The sequence below is a fragment of the Ischnura elegans genome, chromosome 8, assembly GCF_921293095.1.
Source record: "Ischnura elegans chromosome 8, ioIscEleg1.1, whole genome shotgun sequence".
Classification (NCBI taxonomy): domain Eukaryota; kingdom Metazoa; phylum Arthropoda; class Insecta; order Odonata; family Coenagrionidae; genus Ischnura; species Ischnura elegans.
This window is the reverse complement of record NC_060253.1, coordinates 3,247,020-3,266,129: the sequence shown is the minus strand read 5'-3', so window position 1 is coordinate 3,266,129 and position 19,110 is coordinate 3,247,020. Positions and strand designations below refer to the sequence as shown.

The window sequence follows — 19,110 nt, the reverse complement described above, 5'->3', positions numbered from 1 at the left end:
AGAATCAGCACAGAATTATATCACACGAATTCACAATCGTAACACTCAATCTGTTTTTCTCTACGAACGCATTTTAAACGGTTCCACATGTTCACAGTGTCCGGCGATATCTGGTGGAAATGTTTTATACCCATGATAATAAAATAAAATGGTAAACTTTCACACAATTTTATTTTATTCTCATGGTTCCACATGTGATTTCAAGCCACAGAAAGGTTTTCTTGCAACATTAAAAACTTCTGCGGAAGTCGTGGATTCGTAGCGAACACTAAACGCAATCGATGTAAACAAGCCGCGCTAGAAGAAACACACCGACGACACAATAAAAGCAATGCTGTCACTACTAATAGCAAAATAAAATTATTATACGCCTAAATGTGATATCAATTATGTGATATCCTCTGGGCGAAATTGTAGTTTACACACACGAAAAACACATTTGCAAACCCGCTAAGTGCTAAAACATAATCCTTCCTTGGAATAACCTTCCTCCATTTTTCAAAGTCGGACTCCTACTGAAAAATTATCGTAGTAGCATATAAATTTTCGGTATTTATATAATTAATATTATATACTGCGACTTAACTCACGAAATTGGGAGAATAATAGCGTCAGATTTTCTTGCAACCGAAATGGCCGGCGACAATGACTCGCGTGTACTTACTTTCTTCATACCCTGAAGTTTATTCGCAGATGAATTTCCGCAGAAGTATCCTGACTCACAATAATTACGTAAACCCATTTCTTCCTGAGTAATATTCTATTTTCGAAGGGACGCTCACTTATCTGCCATAAGAGGTAATGGCAAATTGCAAGATGGCTAGAAGAAGAGGTGGTCTCAGCTGGAAGTGTGGGAGGAAGTGAGTGACGTCACGAAGTTCCACATTTCCTTAGTGTTCCCCCAGATATCATGGCGAAAAGTGAGTGAAGCGGGTTCAAGTGTTCAAGTGTTTTGAGATTTTAATGCTTAAAGTCACTTGTGAGAATGCACTGAAAGAAATTTTAAAAGGCTTTTTAAGAAGTTTACTTGAGGATTTACTATTTAACCGTGTTATAATGCATGGGAAAAGGTGTTCTGTTGCTGTGTGTTCGAATAACTTATAACTTTTATAAAACTTGTGACCTGAGTGGGGAGAACTATATCGGATAATTTAGCTTCCCAAAAGATCATTGTTTAAGGGTCGAATCTTGTAGGAGAGAGGATAATTAATACGCACCTTGGGTGAGGGCAGCGTATGACCATGAAGACGCAGCGCATTGCATTGCATGCTGGGTGCTGGTGTGCACTCACCCCCTGCCATAAACCCTTTGAGGTGGCTCGCAGAGTATTATGTAAAAGCAAGGCTTAATCCACATTTAGCCGCAGTCGTTTGATACTGATGGTGACTTCTGAGTTTGGGTGCCAGTCCTTTCCCCTGAGATTCTAAAGCCTTTAAATGCCCTCCTGTAAAATTTGTCAAACATGAAATGTCGTGGTTAGATGGCAGGAGGCAGTCCAACGAGAGGGTGTCACAGAAGCGATATATAGTCGTCACGACTAAAACTGCCTAAGTTTCGCTTCAGAACAACAAACTGTCCATCAAAGACCAGAGTTAAAACTGGATAATTTGGACTGCTTTGATTTGAATAAGAGCGACGGCACTAAAGCAGAGCAATCGGAAACGTCAAGACTGGCGCTCTTCGGGAGAAGCTGACGCCTCGAATTCGTATTCGGCACGCTTTAATATGTTACGCGAGTGGCCTGCTCCCACGGGGCTTCTAAGCCAATTGATTTGGGAAGTGAGCGCATCGATTCGAAGAGGCCGGCCGACGCGAGCATTTCAAGCCGCTGTCGGGCGCTTGCCAACTACATGTCAATTATTAACTACCACGGGTGAGCCGATCGCGAAATCTGGCAAGTGGACGCCGGGCTATCCATTCCCGATGCAATGCACTTCGAAACTTCAAGCAAAACCGCGCGATCACGATTCATAAGTGCCGTCTGCAGCTTTATGCGGACAAGTTGACGCATTTTGAGACATTAATCTTAATAAAAACAATCCGTGAAACTAATATTTTGTACGCAGTCTCGCACAAATAGTGAAAATATACCTAATAAAGGCGAAATCAGCAAAGAAAAAATATTGAGGCTCAGCCGGTATAAGGAGTCCTTGGACATCGGCTAAGACGAAAACATTTTTCATTTCGAATTCCGCCCTTAGTGTAGATATGAATGTTAATATTTTCGATGGAGTGAAACTTCATTTTTAGAATCTTCCAATAAATTTGATGATTTTTTTTCTTTTTAACTGTCGGCAATTGTATCTCATTCACCTGAAGATGACGAAACAGAACATGATTCTAAGTGCCGTAATATACGTTTTTTTTAGAAAATAACAACAGATTTTCCAGAGGTGAGGTTGCATACGGTCCCATTTAAAACAATTCCACGATCGTAACTGTTGCCGCGCATACAATAAAACGTTCACCTAAGTTACGCATCAATATTCTATTCCAATCTAAAAATCGACTAGTTTATGCAATATAGAGTGGGAAGTAAATACTTTTTTGATAGAATGAAACATTTTTTCATGAAATTACTGCATAATATATTATTATTAGAAGCATTCTATCGATTAACAGCTATTATTATCTCTGCTATTGATCGATTATTGTTAACGTTTCCTACTCCAACCATCGTCAAGTCAGCAAATGCAGCTTCCACGAATGAAACCTTCATTGTGTCGTACATGCACTTCGCTCCGCTAGACGCTGAAAGAAGAGAGTGGATCTTGCTTTTTCAAAACCTGGGAAATGCCAAAATTTTGTGCTCTCACCCTCGAGTATCATCTAGTGGCCATGACAACAGAGCATGGAGTCGTCCCTCTCCGCGGCATTTTCATTTATATGTTATTTCCAAGCTTTCTGCGTCCGGGAAGAGCCTCCGTGTCGGGTTACCGTGGCTATCAAGTTACTGCTGAGGCCGTTTTTCACGGGGCACGTCATTGCGCAGGTTAGCACTGCATTCATTTCTCAATCTTACGTGCAATAATTATTGCGCAGACGATTGCGTTACCTTCAAACATTCATTCACGAAATTTCGTTGTCTGTTGAATGCGTGAGTAGCGTGTTACTTGTAAGAACAAAGAACAAACGAAATTCCCTGCGCAACGTTGTTGACATATTGATCTGTTTCGTGTTAATGCACTGAAACAGAGGCGATTATCCTGAAACTTAAGCAGACGATAATATGCGTACAAAGGCGTAATATGCGTGAAGTAAAACAATGAAAAGGGAGACGAAGACCCCACGCATAGTTAAGATTGCATTTGCCACTCCCTCGAATTTATACTTCGCCGCGACGCGCACTAATCGGAATAAGACGGAAATCATAATCGAAAATTAAAAATTATTCACGTCTATCAAATTCATGGAATGCTCTACAATAGTTTAACATATATGTAAATGGTGAATCTCATATCTCACGGAAATGTAATGGAACGAACCTTGAACTTAGTAAGTATGTATGTTCACAAAACGTAGACTCGAGATAAATCAATGAATAATTCGCTCATTAAACAACCCGGTATGGCAGAATAAGAGAGTTTAGGCGTCGAAAACTTTCCTATAGTTCAATACTTAATGTAACACGTCTATATAAAAGCACGAAAAACGATATTCTAATGATATTTCCTTGCGTTTACTTATTACCACTGGAGTAACGCCAGATATTCGTGATTCACATATCGCGAGGCATTCAAGGCACCATGATGGGCAAAACACTCAAAAGTTAGCAAAGAAAATATTACAAATAGGTACTCAGAAATTCACACATTCGATTCAATGACCAACTTGTCATTTTTCACATTTGATACTTATTTATAAGTATAAATTAGGGACATTTTTTCTCAGTTTTTATTTTATTTATTTATTTCCGTTACCCCATAAATGGCACATTTTCGGCCTTTACAATGGGAAATTATCAACTAACAATTAAGGACATCACACACACCCATGCCCTGGATAAGGGTAACTTACCCAGGCGGGACTCAAACCCGCGACCTTCAGTTTGGCAGTCGAGGACTTTACCCAGCCGCCACCGACGCCAGTTCACGAGAATATTGTGAATGGCTGTATGGGCATATAAGGATTTGGGAATCGTTACGAATACTCTGATTTATTACTTTGAGTCACCACCTTGCCAAATATTTCAACCCATTGGTTTTACCTTAGGCAAGTCCTTCAACCCTGAATTATGGATAATGTTATCGCACATGTATGAAGTTTAAAATGCTACATCCATTTCATAAAACTACCATAAACCGGGACAACTTACCCACCTTTTTTTTCAACTGCTATCTTGTAAGTAAAGGTACGAAATTGATTTAAAACTATCATTATCCCTACTCATTTCTTGGTCCCTACTCTCAAAATGTGTGAAAAATGACAACTTAAGTAAACGTTTATACGTTAAAAAAATTAAAAACATGGTGTGCAAAGATTCTCTGGAAATGGGGCAATAGGCCGGCGCTCATTTTTTCAAAATGATCCGTTTTAAAAATTCGCGGTCTCAAAATGTGCGAAATGTTGAGGAAAAATTATAAAAAAGATTCATGCTCGTGCAACGTCGGATACTCGTGCCTAAATGTGCCTACAGGGCCTTAATGAAGTTATTTTGAATGTTGAGTGATTCGACCCGGATAAAACGTTTTCTTACGTAAACGTGATACTTGAAAGACTTTTGGGCAAACATTTTAACCGTTTTAGTCATATTCCTTCATGGTGGAACGCTGCCTCAAAGGTGTCCGACTCCCTGCCGCCAGGCGCGCCGCGCGCGCGTTCCTTGATTCGTGCGACACTCCTCGTCCCGTCTCGTGGATCTCCCCTCCCTCCATCCCTTCTTACATGCTGGCAGAGTGGGTCTAGAGTGGGTGATAATGGCAATCCGGAGGCCATATAGTCCATCTGTCAATACAATTTCGACGGCAGGTGAGAGTTAGACGAGTGCGATTGTGCTGCTACGATGAGGATTGGTTAGAGAAAGATTAGTTAGATGTAGAGGCACGTAAATACACATGGAATGTCACCTCGATCGGGACACTTCCAGCACCCGGGTAAATTCTGTGGCTGCACTGTTGAAGGGGAGTGAGTTTTCTGCGCTTCTGTAAACACTCACCGAAATCATGGGTAAACTGAGCGCTCTCTGGTGACGCAACTGATTGAGGCAAGCGAAAGTTTCCAAATACACACGCACATTTAATTTTAGATGAGCATCTTCCAATTAAAATGAAGTAATGAAAAAATTTGATTTATAACTACGTATCTTTGGAGGAAATACAACTAAGTCGTTTGGTTACGAATTCTCAAAAATTGACATAGATGTGCGAAATTTTGAATGAATGAATTTAATAATGAATGCTTTCAATGGGAAACTTGACATACAATAACTGTGGTGAGATTCTAAGAATTCTGGTAAAGTAGGCGTGGTTAAATACAAAGGTAGCCACTTGTGCATGTGCAAAGGAACATACTGAGTCATTGAGTACAGTGAGTTCTTTAATGAGCAAGAAGCATTACATGGGAAAATTTATCCTTTTTGCGATGCAGCAAGAAACGGTGGCTAAAAATATCCTATAAAGATCTGAAAATTGAAAAGGAATGATGCCATTATTGAAAAGCATTAATACTCTTGCTAGAAGTCCTAATTTACACAAATAACTATGTATGCTTAAGACGCACATGCTACAGTACTAATTAAGCACTAAATATTGTCGTTCATTGATATTTATATTTCGTTGGAAAAATAAATTTAAATATGCAGTTCAGTTATGAATTTTAATAAATCGAATAATGAAAGGATAGTTATCAACTGATGACAGTTAAAGGAAATAATTTATGTTCTCAAATGGATGCCTTATCTTTGAGCAAATATGTGAGGGAATAAAGCTACAACTAATGAGTTTTTTCTTCCTATACATCCAGCCAACAAAACTTGTTTTTAAACACGAATTACTGCGCGCAAAGGATATGACAACATTCCCGCTTTACATTTGTATTTGCAGTAAATAATGGAAAAAGATTACGCAGCTTGATAATGTAAAGGTCTTTTTAATCTCCATCCAAAAATCTACATTTGAATGCTGTATACTTAGGTATGACAAGTACAGCCAAAGAAGTTTATCTACATACATACAAGCTAAAATTTGACTATATATTCAATTTTGGTCTTCTGTAGTGTCCTTATGAAATGTTTTAGAGCTCTACAATTTGGTACTATTTCAATGTTTGCAAGGATAAACAACATGCCAAATGTATTTATGCGACCATTTAGCGATGAGCTGACGCTTAATCACATCAGGATTACTTCGGGCACACATGTTGTTTGCTGCTCACGTATCGCGAGTGCACTCATCCGTCGAAGATCGTATTTAAATCCGCGAGAAGCGGAACTGAGCTTGAGAAGAGAGGGGGCCGCCATCGTAGGAGACAGAGAAGCAGGAAGAGGCGAGAAAATTAGAAGGAAAGGGAAGGGCGGATGGAGATGACACAGGACGCCCTCATCACACGACCGGGTCGCCTTTTCACCCCTCAGAGCCCCAACAGCACATTTCACTCTAATTATAAAAACGCCCTAAAATCGTCGGTAAATGGCTGTCCCACTCACATTGACAAAAGACTCGGACGGCGCTAATCGGATACGGATGACGAGGTGATCCAAATTAAGGAAGTGATTATTTTATAAAAGAAAAAGCTGCTCGAAACAGGAAAAACATGGAAAAAATACGTTATCAACAACATAACCCAGCCGTGTAATTGGTAAATACGATCACTTGGGCCCCAGGATCATGAATTTGATGCGCTGATTGGGTCTTTGAAAAAGACTGACGGAAGTGGAAGTCTTAGCTCGAAATTCTAGATTGGAAGAATATGAATAAACTATCGTTTACAGAAAATTGCAATGAAACTCAGTTTTTTCCTTGGTCGATATATTCCTCCCTCGTTAGGTTTATCGTCTCTTTTTTATTTCGTTTTAATTTGTTTTAGACCGGATACTTTTTTCATTAGATAAAGATAGGATAAAACTTTTACTTCTGGCTATAAGTTACAGAATGAAAAGGCCTCATATAAAAACCGAGTGACGACCCAATTCACAATTTGTAAATAACAGCAAAGGAAATTCTATTAGCAGCACAATTCCTAATATACGCGCGTCCTCGGGAAGATTAATTACGGTAGATATAATTTATTTCCAATTGCTCAACGTGCACTTTGATAAGAATTCCTTACGTAAAATAGTATCTTATTTCTATTCACACCAAATATGAAGTAATTGAATGAAATAATGAATTTCCGGTAGTCAAGAGATCCGTGTCCAGACTCTTTACGTAGAACTGCTTAAAATAGCAACGAATTGTTTCCACTGTTACTTCGTGTAATTATTCAATATGACTTATGTGAAGTTTTTTTAATATTGACATTTTTTAAAAATTAAATTCAATATTTTTTTAGAAGCTGAATGTAAGGATATTTTCTAGTGAATATTTGAGATCTTTCTAGGTTCGATGATTTTCGCGTCGTTGATCGAATCTCTGCATTTGGTCCGTTGGATTTGGTTGACAACAGTTTCGCTGACATTGCAGTCAGCATCTTCAGGTCGAAGGTGAAAGTGAGCACGTTGACAACAAATCCAACGGACGCGGTGCGAGCCCGAATAAAATGCAGACATCATTTGAGACATTCCTCCATTATCACCTGGAGATCTCGAACAGGGACGAAACTGTTAGCGCACTCAATTTTTTATATTGCTGTAAAAAGAATGAAATTTGCGTTTTCACTTCAATTAAAGTTACAGAGATTTTTTTTCAGGTACAACAAAAAAAGTTAAAATGATATATTGGAATTTTCTTTGACATTCCTTAATCAAATTTAGGTCTGGGTAGATTCTGTTGATTACTGTTGAATGCTTCCGAGTAAAAAGAGTGAATTCATTGGCGACCTTTTGCCGGGACACCGTGGCTATTGCTCCAATTTCAGTGCACTCCTCACCTCCCTGATATCAGAGGGCGCTGCGGGGATGCAATCGGAAACCACTCAAGATGCATGCCGTTGCAATTGGCATTGATTGCCATCCAAGCGAGGAATCAGACTTTGGGCTTCGCCGAAGGGATAGTCGATGGAGCCTCACACGAAATCCATACACACTCGTAATGAATCGAAGAAACTGAACCTCATCGAGAGGAAAGAAGAGAAGTTCATCGGAAGCTCCAAAATACCAACAAAAAAAACGAATTACTACTGTTGCGCAACCTGTGGTTCTCCACAGTAATTCGACTCGAAATTGATTCATTCAGTGGGGAGAGTCAGCGCGTGAATGGGTATTGTAGGAGTGGTACCAGCGCACAAGGAAAGAGAGAGGTGTAGCATGTAATCCTACTTAAATACTTTAACACTTGATTTTTTTCTCAACATAAAACGGTATGTTGTGTTTTAGTCGCAATTCATACCACAAGTGACAAAGAAGGGTTAAAACTGTCGAATACTAGAAAGTTAGAATTATAGGCATTCTAAAATTTTAGAATCCTAGAATATCTTGAGAGCATGTCGTTGACATGTATTTTATAAATTTATATCTCGGGAGGAAACGAATGACAAGCAAGCCCCGTTCCACATGAATCCGCGTACTTAAAAAATAAACCCTTTATCTCCTGGAAATTAAGCCCACGCGTAGCAGGCATTCCAGAAATCTTTGCGGATTGCGCTTTTGATAATAACGTGTACGCGTTGAAACTGGCTGGGAACAAATTATGAATGTAGCAGAAAATTGCAGAGAGAAATTTTCCATCGTTTTTCAATCATTGTTCTGCATTCCTTCCATAGTTGGAGTGCATAACGCTTAATGCATAATAATATTATTCAAAAGATGCAAAAAAGCAGGGCAATGCTTACAATTAGTAAAAAACTACATGAGCTCACCCATATACTATTACCACTCATGAAATTGCTCCCAATGGTGATTGTGGGAGCTAAGAGTACTTTTTTCTGAGGAATGGTATACCAATACCCTTTGAAAAATACTTCATGGAATTTTTGGAGTATATTTTCCGTAGCCAAATTCTCCTTGCAGATGAATATTTGTGTACATTGGGCCATTAGTACGTGCAATTTGGTGCCATTTGAGTAAAAAAAATGCTACTAACCTTGCTTCATTTCAAAAACGTCAAAATTTAGCTATTTTCCTTAAAACTATCGAAATACACTCTCGTCCACATTAAAGCATTCGTTTTCCTAAAAGCGATTTCTTAAAAGAAATAATTTTCAAATTGCGTCTTGTAATTTCCATTATTTTTTCAAAGAGAAACGAATGGAAAGCGATTCGAATTGATAATTACATAATCATGCAGGCTCCTCCAAATTTGTCGCCCAAAGCCACCAATAATATTTACTTCTCCTTCATCTATTTTTCCCGTATTGGGTTTGCCGTGGCAATACTAATAATATTAATGCGTGGTTTGATTGTTACTCACGCGATGGCGTCGATGACGTCGAGTCCCATCTCGACGCAGCAGTGGGCGTGGTCAGGCCGTGGCTCCGGAAGTCCAGAGACGCAGTAATAGCAGTCGCCAAGCAGCTTGATGCGCAGGCAGTGGTGCTCAGCGGCCAGGCGGTCGAACCTGCACGCACCACGCGCAAAAAGTCATTTACTACATTATTTAAAGAGGAGTTTCCCCATGCCCCAAATCGAAATTTCTCCTTCATAAACTTGAAATGTAACGGCAATACTCAAGTTGAAAGGTATAAGAATAATGCAATGGGATATTGTGCCCCTCTGGCTATAAATCCAGCAAATGTTTCACTCCAAAATATTAACTAGAAAGAATATTATTAGCCGAGTAATATTTTCCATTCCGACTTTCCTGGGAAGGATGAAGTGAGAGAACGGCATATTTCGAGAAATAACAATAATATACCTACATATCTTGTAACCATAAAAATTATGATAAAAAAGACCAATACTGTTAATTTTGGTTAATTATCCCTCCAAATACTTGGGCAGTAGTTTATTTGGGACAAATATTCATTTGGCATAGATGCCATTGCAAGCCTTGATTTATACCCAGATAAATGGGATGGAGAGTATAAGGTTTAACTGGGCTACGTCTTCGTGATATTTCCTAATATATCAACGTGAAGATGCACAGTTTTTAAGACATGAAGAGTCGGTATCCAACACCTGCCTCGAATTTTATAACCCTGGAGAACTCCCTTCTTTCATGGCCTCGTTTAGCGCCGCCAAAGTCATAAACTCTCGTTCCACGAAAGCTCAAATCAACACAACATCACCTTTACCCCTTGCGCTCCAGCTATCAAGCGAAAAGGCATATAAAACAGTGGGCTCATGATACTTTGGAGGGGTCTGAGCAGTACGAGACCCAAGGCGGCGGTAACGCGTTGGCTCGACCCTTTTCATGTCCCTCCCTCGAGATAATCCGAGTGCTCGTGAGTTGTCCCCGGAAAACGTGTATTAAATGTAATCGTAGAACATTTTTTACTTCACCAACTCGCATAGTTAGAGTTAAATAAATACGCTGATTGTAGTTGAAGCGATTGAGTACGTTTTTTGATCTAGACACCACTATAGAGATAGTTTGACATAGTGCTGTGTGCCTTTGACTCTAATTGAAAAAATGCAATGATTTCCTCCAGCGTCCAGCATTCATGATGAAATGTGCATTCACTGCGCATATGCCATGAATTTGTGGATTCGGACCAATCGTAAGAATCGTGACTTTCTCTTATTTCGCTGTCAATAAATGATTGAAGAATCGAATCATAGTGATGAATTTGTATCAAAGGTAACCGAACCCTCAGAGTGTGTTCCGGTGCTCCTAGCAGCTGTACTACTTGTGAATTGCTCCTGGCTGGGTCTTCAGAGCCCCACCTATGAGCCAATCGGGCAGCACGAAAGTTTTACGATTCCAAAAAGTATTTTACCATGCTCAAGCAGCGAAATTAAAACAGCGACTCAATTTTTTTTCACATTTTTACCACATTTTATTACTATTTTAAAATCTAGCCCATCGTAAGTGGCGCTCCGGGTGCTCGGAGTCCGCGGAATTATAATTGATTGACATTGAGCCATTATCATTGAGCTTCGATTGGCACCAATGGGATCGAATAACGAGTCGATTCTCAGAAGTAAAAATTATCTAACTTTATTCATCTACACTTACATAATACCCTGCGAGCCACCTCTAGGGTGTTTGGCAGGGGGTGATCAATCACCAGCATGCAATTGGACTCCCACATGCACACCACACTGTCCAAAAAATGTCACGCATACTAACAAATTATACTACTATATAATGTTAGAAATAGGAAAAAAATTAAGAAACATGTATTAAGTTTTACATAGGTTAGTTGGCTACACTACAAGTAATTCAATACAAGTACAATAATATCAACAAGTTCAATGCAGTAATACAAGTTACTCGATGCATTCACGCCCTATTTAACGTATTTTTCATATCTTTCATATACATACTAACGCTAATTAGAAGATTATATGAGTTAAAAACTATTAATTATTCTCCAGGAATTGCAGTTACGCTCTTACAATTTTGCGAAGGATTACTAATGGCATTCCGGAATAGATCCTCATTTTTCTCAATCTCCGGCTAACATGCATTCTATGCCAATTCAGGTTGTAGAATCTGATAAAATTCTCCCTGCATCAACAGAAATGTGGTTCATCAAACATTGTTCCATCAACTCGCTTTTGTGTCTCAAAAAAATTGAATAATGTCCACCGCAACATTTTCTCATCACGCAAAAAAGACATTTCTTTAACCTTCCAATGAAATTACATCGTATAAGCGCACTAATAAATGGGTTCAAATTTGCAGCTGAGGCGTTGAAATGGATGGAATGAGAATGGCATGCTGAGTGTTCGAGTGTTACTCACCTGGCGAAGAGCTCGTTGAGGAGGCGCACGAGTTCCTCGGCTGTGCATTGGTCCGAGAGGGACGTGAAGCCACAAATATCCGCAAACAAAATGCTGTGGAGGAAATCACACCATTGTCATATCACACATCATACGCATATTGAAGTGATATTATTTCGAAACAGACTAGCTCCATACCATTGAGCAGTTTTATTACGCGTAGTTTTTATTTTCCCCGGAAGTTTGGATGAAGGCGCTGAAATATTTCACTTAGCCGTACGATTGTCTAACAATAAAATTGTTTGACAAAAGCCCAAATAGACAAAAAGACCTTTTTTTGAGAAAACTTCTTGAAGCTTTGGAAAAATACGCAGAACTAATTCAGATATGGTAGGTCATATTTCATAGATGCGTCTAATTTTTCTTCTAAATTCTTGAAAGTTACGCTGACATAAGAGAAATGGAAGGATTTGCACAAAATTCAAGCATTACCATATGTTGATTCTTTATATAATACTATTTATTTAATTAAAGTTTGGAGAATAATTTAGAGCTGTTATGTCATAAAATGTCGGGCTTTATTTTTCAGGCGAAATTTTACATCAAGTAAATAATATATTCCTTATTCGGAAAGCAGATGGAACATTGAGATTATGTAGTCAAATGCAGATGGAACATTCAAATTATGTAGTCAAAGGTTTGAAAATTCATTCAAAGAGCATTTGGCCCTCTATCGGTATTTTTAGTATATTTGGCGTGAGTCTTTCTTGCATTGAGTAGGAGATGGAATAGCTGATTTTATATATCCATTTTTATAGAAAAAATTTTAATGTATTAAACAAGAAAAAACAAACAAATCGAGCCATTTTCCTCGAATACTATTTCAAATCACAGAACGCAGGCGCTTGATTAAGACCTGGCATCTAGACCCGAAAGTGTTTGCAAAGTAGTGACGTTGATGGGGAGGAAAAAACGCATCCAAACTTCATTTTTTTACTCATTGCCCCCATGAACTGCACACATAGACTCTTGTAGAGTTAAATATAAATAAAGAGACAATTTTTTTAAATATGCCGTGCATTTCCATGGATTACTAAGCCTACAGTCCAAGTATTTATTTCTCAGGCAACGATGACACCTCAAGAGACTGACACTGCATGGGCGAAATTTGACACTCCCTCGTCGACGGAGCACTTCTGATGACCCAACAAATCCGCTCCAATCATCAATCACTCGAGCTCAGAAACAACCAATCGCATTCCCTCACGCCCCCACCCCCTCTCACTACTCACCAATGTTTTCATTTTCTTTTACCACACTTGTGCGCTTAACAAAAGAAAATGAACCAGTAAGAGTTTATCGGACGCATCAATCACTGGGCCTCAGGAATTATTTTTCCGAGGACGGCCAGCGCGTCACATTAATCCCAAATGGTGAAATCGACGAGGGGGGGGGAAGCAAATAGAGGGAATGAGCGTGCGAATGGGAGTGAAGGAAAAAGGAATGTGCGTCCGAATGGGAATGGAAGAAAGAGAAGATGAAAGAGATATTGATGGCGACGCGGGGCCACGTATCCAAAAAGATATCACGCAGGCGAAGTATTATCGAAGCATGTCTCAAAATCCGTACGGAATGGCGAGTATGTAAATATACCTAGCAATTACTCTTAATCATTAACATTGTATGAATTATATCTCATCTATGTTTGGCATTAACATATAGTGTATTATTCTACAATAATGGCATGATTAACCTTGAAAATGAAGCCATAGTATATAGCTGCTCGTTTGATCCTAATCTTCAGTTAAGCTCCTGCATTAGACCCGACCAACGCATACTGTTAGTAACATAGACAACATATATTGGTAGCGTCGATAGTTAATCTTTAAGGTTATCGGTCATATTCTCACGGTCTCTGATTTACAGGGATTTGAAGCGCTGGAAATCCCGGAAAGGGTTTAGAAGATACAAATACTGATATCAATGAATCCGATACAAATGAAATACACGAACCCTTATGAAGGATACGAAACTAAGCTCATTACTTGTGAAGCACTTCGTCAAGTTCGCCCTCTCTCTGCTGGCACAGCGTCGCCATTAGCCCAGCCAACCTTCTACTGTCTCTCACGAAAGGAACCCTTCCCCACTTGCCGCAGCCACACACACAAAGATAAAGTGAAACGGAGTGAATACCAGACCACTCCGCAACATTGGCGTTGAATCTCTGAACAAATGAAATATTCAGAGACTACATAATATAAAGATATACGTTAATCGCGTCGCGAGGATCTCTTGCGAAACAATTTGCAGCAGAGCCAGCCACAGATTAGGTCGCGAATAACTATTCCAATCGGGAAGTGTCCATTGCAAAGCAACTCACCCCCACTGTGATTTGCAGGGGGGATTGTCCCCTACACCATCATAGAGGGCAATGCTTCACCTTAAATAGCATCCCAGTCACCATTGAAACGTCACTTTAGAAGGAAAAATTATTTCCCTAAGCAGCCTCACTGCTTCGTTGATTCTTCTCAAACGTAGCTATTACACACAGAGGTAAAATTTCCTACGAGACCTTATTTTTATCGCTACATTTTTAATTTAAATCCAATTTCATGTCTTTAAAACACAGCGTGAACTGAAAATTATACGTATCTTAGAGCAGTATCTCTTATTAAGAACAAAGTTGATTTCGTGAAGTAGGCGGAGAAATGAGGTCGGAGCAGCCAAAGACGATCGAAAACGATAGGAATCACCAAGAGACGTAGCCAATTCATTTGAGTCCTCGACTCTATTCTTCCTAAACCAAACCAGCTGAAAGAGAAATCAACTATAGCCGGTGGAACGGTGTTGAACTTTGGAAAGAGAAGTTTACACTTTCCTCCATAAAAATGTTGAGTTTCGAGATACAGCACATGCTTGGTACATCGAAAAACGGAAACAATCCAAAAAATTTTGGACGCAAATCTAAACTTAATCATCTAGCCATAATATCCGCTTGCTGATCTATTTCTACTCTTTCCGAGTCATCACAGTCTCATATAGGTACCTAGTGCATACATTGAGGCATGTCTTCCGCGGCCTGTGAACGTCTGGCGATTACCTAGCAAATTACAATGGCATCCGTTATCTATGTAACTAATCAATATGAAGAAACCCCGCAGGACTATTTGATCATAGTTCAGGCCACAACACGGAGTTACTTGAGCTCTGAGGAAACAAAGTCAAAAATACCTTTCTCCTTGACATGGAGTGACTTTTAACAAGTAATTATCGATCATAACTCAGCATTACAGGCATAAGCTAAGCCTTTTGTTCCCGAGAAGTACTTTGACGATGAAAGGTAAACTCAGCCTGTGAGGTCAGTGTCACGATACCTCCATTATGTTGGCGGCCCCACTGCCTATAATCCTCTAAGAAGCTTTATTTTGGAGGGTACGGCAATTAAGCTTCTGTAAAATATTGTTGACTGATGGTGAATTAGTCGTGCGGAAATTTTTTCTCAATCATGAGAATATTTTAGCAATGGTCAAGTTAGATTAAGAAAATTGAGATTAACGTAAATTCTAAACTGTCATTGGGAATGGACATTTTTATCACCATTAGTTGATTTTGTAACAGATAACCGCAAAGTTTGAAACATGAAAAAAACAAAGGGTCTCCTGCGTAAAGTAGGCAACTTTCATTGAATAAAGGCGAAATTTCAAATGCAATTCGGCAGGGTCAATTACTTTGCAGTGAACCAGTTTGCCAGGGGCCTGCTTTCTGATAAAAAATACACCGAAAAATATTAAGACCACTCTTGAAAGTGATAAAGAAAGACTTTTTGAACCACCACACTCTCTCCTGCCTTAATTGTTTTCTTCAAGTTTACTTCTTATTTGGTGACGGGTCAGGATCTACAAATTTAAAGAGGAACATCACAAATGAAAAGAAATAACATATTAAACTGCCTTAAAATGCCATCGTAAATTGTTGAAAAGCATCCAAGGGACCAAAGCCGCATTAGAACGACGCAATTGGTATCCCCAATTCTTACATACTATTAAATTTTTTACCATAATGAATAAATTTAAATGTAGCAATCGTATTTATTAATTTCCTTTTATAGTAAAATGTCCTAACTGGAACTAAATGGTCGGTGCTTACTAATAATGCTTGATAAAAATAGCCCCGTCATTTTTGATGCTTCAGAATTTTGCATGGCGTCACCTCCACCGCTCCCACGGTTATTCCAATTCAACATGTAGAGTTTTTTACGCCAGTCAGCCTAACTCCTCCGTCGGACACGTTCTGCTTCCGCTTCGGGTCGCTTCACAGACGCCACTTAGCTACGGCAGTACGAACAACGCGCAGCAACAATTGCTTCAAATTCAAAATTTCATTTAATATAAGGTTAAAGGTTATGTGTAGGGTAAAATATTTATGGGGAGGTAAATAAAAAACAAGACCTGATGCACCTCTTGGACACATTTTTGGGTTCCGTTTCATAGGTAATAACATCCTAGCGTAGTTTATTCGTACTCTGAATACACCTAACTTCCGAGTTCTTTATAGGAATATAATTTTCCCAATGGCTACATTTTATTTCCGCAACAAAACTCTTTTCAGCCTTTATAAGCACCTGTTTTCGTGATCTAGCGTATCTCTCTCCCCGAGGGAAAATTTTAGAAGTCTCCTAGCTAATAGAATCATTTATAATATTGGAACTAATTTCCCCAGATTTTGAATCGCATGGAATACTAAAAGCGGATATTTCTCGAAATTGAGTAGGGGGCGCATAATGTATTGGCAACATCCACACCAGCTTTTGTAGGATATCTTTACCGTTAGTAAAATATCTTGGGAGAGGGAAAAAAACTCTCTTTAAAGACCGTTGTGAAAAACGTACAGACATAACCATGGTGAACCTCAACCTTTATAGAATTTTGGTGTCAGTAAGTGGTTGTGTATTTTGGTGGCACTTTTGGATTCAATAAATTGCAAACTCAAATCAGATGAGTTCTTGCGCACTCACTACAATTTTCATTATAGATCAGTTATATTAAATTGTGGGGTGTCACTTAAATCCTCCAATGGCACAATGGAAAATACCGAAACTCGATTTCCGAGTGCTGCCCCATGGAGCGGCGCTTTCGAACGATCTCTTCCGTTGCTGTTCTGTGAGGGAAGTGCAAGGCAATGAATCCACGGCAAGGTCACTCAAAAACGGCCATTATAAAAGAATAAGCAACAACTTAGTAAAAGCGGACATCCCTAACTACTTCTTTCAAAGTGAATTCGCTACCTGTCCTTAATAAAAAACACCTCTACCTTTGCTATACTGTGTAAAGAAAACCAATGCAGTCAATAAATATTTCTTGTCGTGGCATAGAAAATCACTTTAAATCCAAAAATATTAACAGATTCACAGGTCCTGATCAAGATCCCTCCAGATTTCATAAAGAGCTTGCAGCTGAAGTACCACTGCTGCTTAAATCAATATTTATGGCTCGGGTAGCACCGTATCCCTCAAGATAGCACAGCAGCGAATGTTCCTCCTATATTTAAGACTAGTGATTTAGAAGATCCTAGATGCTACCGACTCCCTCACTCCCATCCCATACAAGATACTAGAAAATTTAGTCGTCAGCTCAGAAATGAGGCATTTGATATGTCTCTTAATATACACAACATATTCCCACAATGTTCAGCGGAAAGCGCACTTACCTCACATTTTCGTACCGCTGAATGTAAATCTTGTGAAACATCGAGTCCCTAGGCTTTCCAGCGATGTCAGCCTTCATCTCCATGGCAACGTGACGGGGCAACACGGAGAGCAGAAGTCTTTCCTAGTAACGAGAAGAGAGTTTTCAAATTATGCGTGTAGTTATGACGGGGTAGACATGAAAATTATCCAGCATTTACCATTTCGTATACATGGAAAATAGACGTAACACACTCTAACCCATTATATCAATCTCTTTACCTTTCCTTGAGATAACACATCTTTCTAGTGTCAGATACGGAACAAGTGAAATATATACCCCTTCAGTGCTAAATAAAAGTCATTGCAAAAATATTTGAATAAATAATATCAATGAAAAAAATGAAAATGAAAAATGAAAAAAATGAAATGAAAAATGGGGCAAAAAATCAATGAAAATCAGTAACACCATGAAGAAGTTTCATCAAGAAGATGAGAATGCCAAATGTATGACGCAATAAAAAACTGATGTCCTCGTCATTAAAACCCTTATTTGTTACTCCACCTCTCGACTAAAAATAAAGTGAAAAAATCCGTTGCAAAGGAACGGAAATAGTGGTCAAAGTGAAGCGGTCAGAAAAATCCATAATCGCGCGCAACGATCAAATAAAATCCCGGGAAAAACGTGATTTTACTTACAGCGTCGACCGTATCAATTTTTAAGAATAAATTTGAAGATTACTGCTTTAATTTTACTGCATCTACTTGTTTGCCAAATTATTAGCAATAGCAGTAATTTAAACACGCTATGGATATTTTTTAAATATTTACCGAATTTTTCACAATCCAATCTAAATTATCCCTATTTTTACACCAGCATGCAATTTAGAAGCGCCAAAAATAAAGCGCATAATTACACCACGGGACGAAAGAAGTATGAATGCTAGAGAAATGACATTTGCCGCCCGAAGAAGCGAGGCACGAGTTGAGTTCCGGGAACGGAAGGGGGCGGAAAAAGGTGCAAAGGACCGCAACCACGCAGGTATACATTTCACGCTTTTCGTACCATTATTTCGCTCCAATGTAACGCTTTGGAGGAATTTGCCCTTTTTCGCGGAAACATATTAAATACTAAACCAATATAGATATGTAAAGGGGCTGCTTAGGACACAAAATTTTACTTTTCTTCAATGAAACTACCAAAAATCAACTGTAATCAGATATGTATGCTTAAAACTGCAAATCCCTTAAAAAGTAGAAACAAATACTCTTCAAAAGTCGCATTTATAGTTTGAATCAAGTGCGTAATATTTTCATCCACGATTATTTGTAAGAATATAAGTTCATTGATAGCGTCACCCTCATTCGTCTGCAAATAATAAAAAGTAATTAAGAGTAATAATGAGTAGAAGAGTGATAAAGGAATAATTTCCGCATGCTGCCCAGCAGTGCCCTCATTGGTGTATGCATAATGAGTAAGTACGTCCCCTACCGTGAACGAGGAACA

At 38.9% G+C, this 19,110-nt stretch overlaps 1 protein-coding gene across 1 annotated transcript in view; it reads right to left on the bottom strand.

Moving 5' to 3' along the window:
* Nucleotides 1-19,110, bottom strand: part of LOC124163709 (adenylate cyclase type 6-like) — a 241,491-nt gene that overhangs the window by 48,505 nt on the left and 173,876 nt on the right. The window contains exons 9-11 of the mRNA XM_046540776.1: nucleotides 17,627-17,748; nucleotides 11,942-12,034; nucleotides 9,504-9,650 (exon numbers count right to left, since the gene is read on the bottom strand). Coding sequence (XP_046396732.1) covers nucleotides 9,504-9,650; nucleotides 11,942-12,034; nucleotides 17,627-17,748 — 362 coding nt within the window. The remainder of the gene's footprint in view (nucleotides 1-9,503; nucleotides 9,651-11,941; nucleotides 12,035-17,626; nucleotides 17,749-19,110) is intronic.